Consider the following 8,141-nt stretch of genomic DNA (forward strand, 5'->3'; position numbering starts at 1 on the left):
TGGCCATTCCATCTTCCGCATTCCATGGGAGAGTAATAAGATTTATTCTAAATTGTTTGCTAATGATAATGATAGTCTAGACATGGGATACGTAACCGACCAAAAAGATAGCGGCATTCAATTTCGAATTGTGGATGCAATTTGCCTTTTGTGCGTTCCAGTATTTGGTCTAGTGTTGTTTGCTGTTCGTTTCTCATTTTTTTTTCCTCGTCTGTTCATTTTCTGTGGCTGTACTACAACGACGCGCCCGAATTTCAATTGACAAATACGGAAAGCGTTGAATGGTGAAGTGTCAGTAGCTGAAAAACGGTAGCAAAACAACGACAACAAATCCGAAATGACAGAGCGGAACCCCTCACTCGATATTTATAACGGCTTGGTTTTAATTAATTTTCACAATTACCGTAATGTGAAGGGAGTGGCGACGAATGGAATGCATTTGATTCACCGAAATTCAAAGTGGCGAATAGTGTGGCGGCTCATAGCTCAATGTTTATATTTATATGCGGACGACGATTCAGCACTGCGTCGACGAAATATCATCGTCACTAGTCACTGTCTTTCCCGTACGATTCCCTCTCTTTATATGACAATTATTATTAGGAAATTGATTGCTGCCTATAGCATGGCACGGAATGAATCAGGCATAGCGAGTAGAGAACAGAGAGCGAGCAAGAGAGCGATAACCAAAAGAATGTGTCACTTGAACTAGTCAGGAAAATTGATTACTGAGAACGAGAGAAACCATAAATTTTAAACGGTAAAATTGATTTGTTTCAGTTGTTGATATAATTTAGTGATTTGCGACACAGCCGTCCGATGCGTGTATACACTTGTGCTACGAAGCAGTTGGTGATTTACTTTTTTCGTCGTCGTCGTCGTGTTCCCTTCCTCTATAATAATGGGAAATTTAGTGAAACCATCTTTCACATTCTTCGAAACTCAAGACTCAATTCAGTTGCTGTGCGAGTATGTTCACTGTGCAGAGAACATATTATGAAATCATCATTTGATATGAGGTGGTTTCAGCCACTCATTTCCACAACGCATAAAAACATTTTTTTTTATTCCTTGTGCTATTCTTTACTCGTCGTTTTTATGTTTATAATACATTTAGAAAATCGGAAAAAAGGGGGATCAATTTCCTGACCCTTCTGATTCGATGACACGAATAAAAAAAAAAATGCGCACACACAAACCGGCAGCAAACACTCACAATAAAAAGCGGAAAAAGAAGAAGGAAAATCGTAAATCCAAACGTAAATGCGTAACATAAATCTTGCAGGCTTTGATTTTATTTAACTTGCATTTTTTTTCTCTCTCTCGACTCCCAAATAAAGTGGCTTGAGAGGTATGGTTCTGTATGTGTGTTTGAGCGAGAGAGCTCCGTGTATATTTTGTGTGCAAACAAATCGCAGGCGATGGGATGAGGAGGTGATTGCAAGTGTGACAAAATTAATGCTACTGTCGTTTATGTGCGCTGCTACTTCTTTCTATGTCGCCGCTTTTGTGTGTGCATGTATTTTTATTTGCGTTTTATGTATGTGTACACCGTATTTATACATTTGCACTTTCATAGGTATTTTTACTGGCTCCGCCGCTTACTCAGTGAATTTCCAACGATTTTCGAACATGATGATTTCTCATGTATGGCGGCGAATATATTCATTCGCTGTGGAAAAAGGCAAAAAAGCAGCTTTTACCATTACGGATCGAACGGCAAAGAAATATTGACGTTTCCATTTTTTTTATTGAGGATAGATAAGTGGAAAATAGCTGAAAATGGAACTGTAAATATTTGCTTTGTCTGATACAGCTTTATTGATCCGCTCCCATTCCTGTACGGAATATTTGTCGCTTGATGCTGCTATTGCAAATTGATGTCGTCACAAACACGTTTTTTTCCGCTTGCTCTTAGAAGATGAAGAAGAAAAAATCCCCATCCGTATTAACACATCGAAAAAATGGCAGAGCTAAAGAAAATGTGTCTGTGCATATGTCAATGTGAGAATAACATTTTCATTGGGAACTTATGCAAATCGATTGATTCGGTGTGAATGAGGAGAAATGAGCGAAAATGCGACAAAATAAATGTCTGGCACTTATTTATCCAGCAAATTGTGTGTTAGTGAAGCTCTAGGCAAATGTGAAAATTGAACTATTTTCTACGGCGTTAAGTGAACTCTTCCGTTTTTCTTTCTGATTTTTCTCTTTTCTCTTCTCTTGAATAGACTCCGATTTTTCTCCGGGTAATTATTTGCGCGATGATTTTTTGGGCAGTCCAACCGAGGTGAGAGCATCATCAGCCGAAAGGGCTGCGTTATTTCTAGATTCAGCGCTATCGGCACGACTTCCGGGCAACTCGGAGCCCGCAATCATTTTTACGTTGCACGTGTATCAGCATAGTTTAGCGGGCAAAAGTGGCGTTGCTGGCGGTCGAAGTCGTTTACATTTAATTAATTTGGGAGGTTGTGCAAATCGCTCCGGCGGATTTCCATTATCTGGTATTGGCAACACACTTTTTGCCATTCTTGGTGGACAAAAGCATACGCCAAACCAAAATCATCCGTTGACTCCACTCCTCAAAGACTGTTTAGCTCCAATTACTTGCCACGTTACGATTTTAGCGCATATCATATGTACACAGGTAAGACTCGACTTTAAAGTCGGAAAGCGACAAACGATTTGAAATCCGATTGTTTATTTTCCCCACAACGCAGACTCACGCCGATGTGCTTACGACGGTACAGGTTGCATCAAGAATACACAGAATGCGACGAAGAAAGCATCGACTGCCTTTGTCAACGCAAAAAGCATTAGGCTTTGATATTACAGGTAAATAGTCAAGTGAAACAAACAAACGGAACAAAATATATGTGGGTTTGAATTGGAACAATTTCAATTGCTCTGAAATAGGAAACTTTTCAAGTTCGGATGGTCCAGATCCTTCGAGCTCCGACCTTTCAGCCGACACGGTAATTTATTTAGGGCCAGGTGACGACGCCACCGATGGCGAACATCCACCCGTCTATATTCCTTCAATGAACTCGGGCGATAACCGATGTTCAATGAACAAAGCGCTAAAGGGATCCAGTGCTGAGAAACCAAGCAAGCTGCCACAGAAAAAAACCTCAAAACGTAAAACAATCAATTCATTTAATTGGCTTCATTTCGTTAAATCGTTTTTTTTTCTCTTTCTCGTTCGTCGCAACGAACCAAAAGGAGCAATTGTGTTTATTGTTTCAATCGTCTCATTTCAGCCCAAAGTCCGGTACCGAACCAACGAACTGATAGCCTTAAGCGTAGATTAGCAACAAATTCAAGTCCAATATCATGTGAGAAGACAACCGATCAAATGCTATCCTATCAATACAACGCATCGATACCATCGCAAACGTCCGTTTCGTTACCAAATTCGCCAAAAATCGTACCACCACCGCAGGTAAGACACACACCCATACACAACATATCATCACCAAAGGGTTCGCCGTTGCGTCGACCGAGCAACAGCAATCACGGAAGCCCAAAACGGCAAGTGGTCGAAGAGCAATGGATAGATGGACCACGATTATCAAAGTTCAAAGTGGCCGAGGCACGACACTTGATGCGCGAAATAAACCACGTTAAAAAGTGCGAAACATGGATTGATGGACCGAATATGGGGCCAAAAATGTCACCCAGCAAATCGATAGCTGTGGGTGGTTCACCGGCATCATGCACACAAACATACGGCTACATGGATAACCATAAGAAAATCATGATTCGACAATGGGTTGAGAATCAAACGAATCAAGTGTTTAACGCCAGCACTTCTAGTCCAACTATAAACGCACAATCGAGAGTATTGCCAATGCCTCTGGCAAAGAACACATCGGACGATGAGGAAATATGTATAGAAACAACACTAAATGAAATTACGGAAAGTCTATGCGGTAGCAAAGAAGCTAATCACATAATGGATATTTCGATTCGAATGAGCGACGCAAAATCAACTCAAGAAGTCGACGGTGAACACTTTGATGTTCGATCCATGCAATCCGCTACATCATCACATCGACAAAACGATTCACAGGAGGATGAAGACCAAGACAGTGGCCCATCTGAAGTTCCTCCAGCGCTTCCATTGATTGAACCATTGAGTTCACGTGAAATTTCACACGATAGCATACATTTGATGTGTTCGCGACACGTTTCACGCGAAAATTTGGGTCTGAACATTCAAACGATTGACTGTGGGTTGCAAGTTACTGAAGAAGAAATTGCCAGAGAAATGGGACGGTATGTGTTACAATTGATTTTATAGTTTTCGTAATTTCGTGAATATATTTACGATTTTTTATTTTTAGTTCGAAGCACACAATGTTTATCACTTACAATTACTTGCTTCAAAGTAATTAAGTTTAACAAAAGCTTGTTTATTTCTTTTAAAAAAATCGTTTTTTTCTCGTTCTTTTGTTCATGCTTCAGTGACCATCCGTTGAGCGCCTTGAGTCATGCCAATATGTCAGTTGTATCTAGTTTTCGTGCAGGTGGTATGGGAGATGCATTCAGTGATTGCTTGATTGGTGAACATACGAGGTAATTTTGAAGCAAGTCTAATACTTAAAATCGCGAATTTACCTTTTTATTATGAAAATGACTTTTCAATTTTTTACTTTTGACATGGAGTTAAGAACCAAATATTCTTCTTTTTAGAAATGTTGAGTAACTGCATGTTTTCTTTACCATTTTTTCAATTTCAATCTTTTTTTCACATTTTTCACTGTTTTTTTTTTTGTCAATTCAAAAAGGAACCAATTTGATCAACTGGCACAATTGCGCGATTTGTACACATCTCAACTGGCAATGGCTGAAGTAACGCCAAACTACAAAATCAACTATGCTGGAAGTGTGTATAGTGAGCCAGCGTTTAGACTAATGTCAGGCAATGGAAGTGTTTGTAGTGAGCCTCTATACCGAGCGCCGAGTCCAAGATGCAGAGATTGTCGTCAATCGATGACACTCTCCAGAACACCAAGCCAAAGTTCGTTGCCAAGTTTGAATGGTTTAATGCAAATCGGTGGTTTGGATCAATATGCATCGTTGCGACACCCTGATGGCGCCTCTGATCCGAATATAAAACAAAAATCTGAACAAATTGCTTCCACAGTCGATAGTAAAATAGCCGAAATTCTAAATGAACCGACCATAGTTGAGTTAATCGATCACAAAGTAATAAGTACGCATTCAGTTGCGCCAATAGTGTCGCAGACGCAAGTCCCACAACTGCCTCCATTGAGCTTATCAACGCCTGAAGCGTACGATAGTGGCCACGACTCATCAACTCCACGAACGTCAAAGCATTCGGGCATTTCGCGAAGAGCTGAAAGCGGTTATCATAGTGTTGCAACCGCCCGTGATGGCGATGACTCCAGTTTTGGATCAGGTGCATCTCATGCTCAAAAAATAATGATCAAGAAACGAAATCGTCAAGAAAAGTCTCTGTGCAATTGGTTGAAAAATCCATTCACATGCACACAACCCGACACTGAAGGTGAGATTAGTGACTTCTAGTCTAATTCGTTTCATTCAAAATGTTTGCTTTTAAGTTTTATCTCAAACGTACCGATGAATAACATTTTAATATTAACGAACTTACGACGGTTCGTGTGTTATGCGTTTATAATTCGTTGAATGTCTTCTTTGTTAATAAAATCAAACCGTTGATTTCTGTTTGCATTGGCTTATTAAATAGCAATTTAACATACTGCTTTACGGCGTGAAAAAAATGAACATTTTTCAAAATTTGCATTGTTATCACATTTTATTATTGAAATTTAAAACATCCGTTTAGAATTACATTTGGCAAAAATTGCAATCTCAATGAAGCACCTGAGCGAAAAAGGGAATTACACTTGAATTCGGATAAAAAGTTATATGAACGAAATGGAATAATATGATTTACTTGCTAATTGTATTGAGTAGTATATTAAGACTGACATGAATTTTTCCGCAACTTTTTTTGCAATATATTGAGTGATCGATTTGAAATGAACGGCAGTCATTGAATTATTGCAGTGGCCGTTCATTTCCGAATCCATCAATATCAACGAACCAATTTTGGAGAGAAAATGAACACATACTGGAAACTCTTTTTTATAATTTTATCCGTAAAGTCAACGTTTTAAGAGACATTTTTTCGAAAATCTAAAAAGAATTTGGTCTCTCTAGAGGCACACATTATGAAATATCGAAATTTTACAGCTTTTTGGCCAATGCTGGCAATATAGGTCGAGTTTTATGTCATTTTCATGACTAGTTAATTGAACTAGTTTGGAATTTAGAAAATCGAACAAAAAGAGCTCTAGCACTAAGGTTATTTTCTTTTGTTCCGTTTAAAAAAAAATGTCAACTACTATCATCACTTAAAATTTGTTTTCGGTACACATAACTATGTCTTCAAAATATCCATGGCATTTCTTCCAATCATCACAGAACAATCCTGCTATTCCGTCTGGTAAACGACCCTCACAGAGCAAAATATCTAGATAATATATTTTATTGAAGCATGAATTTTCCACATCTGCCGACATTACTGAAGAAAAAAGCTATTTTGGCATTTCCATAAACCGCAACATCTTCCACTATTCAAACCTTTTCCAATTTTTCTTTTCAAAATCTGCCCAGCATACCTTTGTTACTAGCAAATGTAAAACATAAAGAGAATCGGATTACAAGTATATTTCAAGATGTTTTTAGAGAAGCTTGAATGATAAGTAAGCGCTCCCGTTCAAGCGGCTTTTGCATGAAATGTTGCAATTCAATGTGAATATTGCATAAATGTCGTCCAGCGAACATGTGTTAAGCAAACAAAGTGAAATAGAAACATAAATGACCGTCGTTTTAGTGCCAAGCATTGATGAGAAAACTTCTGTCTGTCATTGAAAATGGTAAATATATTATATACAAATACATCCTTATCGAACATAAAATATCAATAGCCAAGATAAAAGTAAACACAAGAGTATTTTATACAGTAAAATGGAACGCATTGTAATTTATAGTGAAAATATATCGAACGAAGAGAGAAGTAATTAAGATATTTGTAGAGAAATAAGTTAAACGACAATTAATAACAATACAAAGTAAATGGAATATGCGATGTCTTTAGCGATGAAGATGTAGTAAAATTCTGGTGAATTTTCTCTGTGTGTGTCGAAAGCATCGAGATTCACCGGATGTAGAATATTTTTTGGTGGTGAATAAGATTCACATTTTGATGTCAGCAAATGTTTATAACATTAAAATACCTCCGATTTGTATTTGGACAGTTATTTATCGAGTGCAATGTACTCGTCTCGACATTTATTTAGACAATTTTCATGAGAAACAAAATTTCTTTACCATTACATACACAAAAGAATAAGATTATTTTCAACGGCAAACACTCCGTTCGTAAGATAGAGGAAGAGCACATAGACACAGCGACAAATCCAACGACAAGTTATTAGTATCGCTTATCACCCACAACAATTGGCTCGGAAATTGTTTTCGGAATTTCAGAAAATAGGATTAATGAGTATGGACAATCTCATGAGAAAAACAGTTGGTTGGACCGGCGTCTCACAAGACAACATGCAACCATGACTAGTCGTATATTTTAGTTTTGAATGTAAGCAAGCGTAGGGAACGGTGCAGTTGAGTATCATTGTAGCATTTGTATCATTTATTCAGACATTTACAAGATGAAGAGAAAACGAAAATGGAATCAACAACGTAACATGGATAATCCTATTGTAACATAAAGTAAAAACTATGAAAAATAAATAAATTTTTTTAAGGAAAAACCATGTAATTTCATTCTTTGTATAGCATGTTTGTAGCCGTTGCATTTGAAATTATTATGGTTTGAGGCGAACGGCATGGATTGGTTTGCAATGCACCAAGTGTCGGAAACTGGAAACCATGTCATTTAATCGCTTACGACCGATTACGTATCAACTTGATACTATCAACAAAACAAATATTAATGCAAACATTGGTTTTCCGTTGAAAGCATTGCATCGATTTTGTATTCATAATAGCAGTTATTGGGTAAGTAGCAAACAAAAGTTAATTCAAATCCATTCGCACACATTCTGCGAATGCACGTAATAAAACGG

At 37.8% G+C, this 8,141-nt stretch overlaps 1 protein-coding gene across 2 annotated transcripts in view; it reads left to right on the plus strand.

Moving 5' to 3' along the window:
- The window catches only part of LOC129569245 (kinesin-like protein GA13060), a 54,124-nt gene extending 46,298 nt beyond the window's left edge, over window positions 1-7,826 (plus strand). For both annotated transcript variants that reach the window (XM_055447916.1, XM_055447917.1), the window contains 6 exons: window positions 2,232-2,647; window positions 2,721-2,835; window positions 2,917-3,138; window positions 3,261-4,278; window positions 4,468-4,578; window positions 4,791-7,826. In XM_055447916.1, coding sequence (XP_055303891.1) covers window positions 2,232-2,647; window positions 2,721-2,835; window positions 2,917-3,138; window positions 3,261-4,278; window positions 4,468-4,578; window positions 4,791-5,553 — 2,645 coding nt within the window. In that variant the 3' untranslated portion in view covers window positions 5,554-7,826. The remainder of the gene's footprint in view (window positions 1-2,231; window positions 2,648-2,720; window positions 2,836-2,916; window positions 3,139-3,260; window positions 4,279-4,467; window positions 4,579-4,790) is intronic.
- Window positions 7,827-8,141: the final 315 nt, after the last annotated feature.

This window comes from Sitodiplosis mosellana, unplaced genomic scaffold, assembly GCF_009176505.1.
Source record: "Sitodiplosis mosellana isolate CC-2019 unplaced genomic scaffold, AAFC_SMos_1.0 Smas_scaffold_30, whole genome shotgun sequence".
Classification (NCBI taxonomy): Eukaryota; Metazoa; Arthropoda; class Insecta; order Diptera; family Cecidomyiidae; genus Sitodiplosis; species Sitodiplosis mosellana.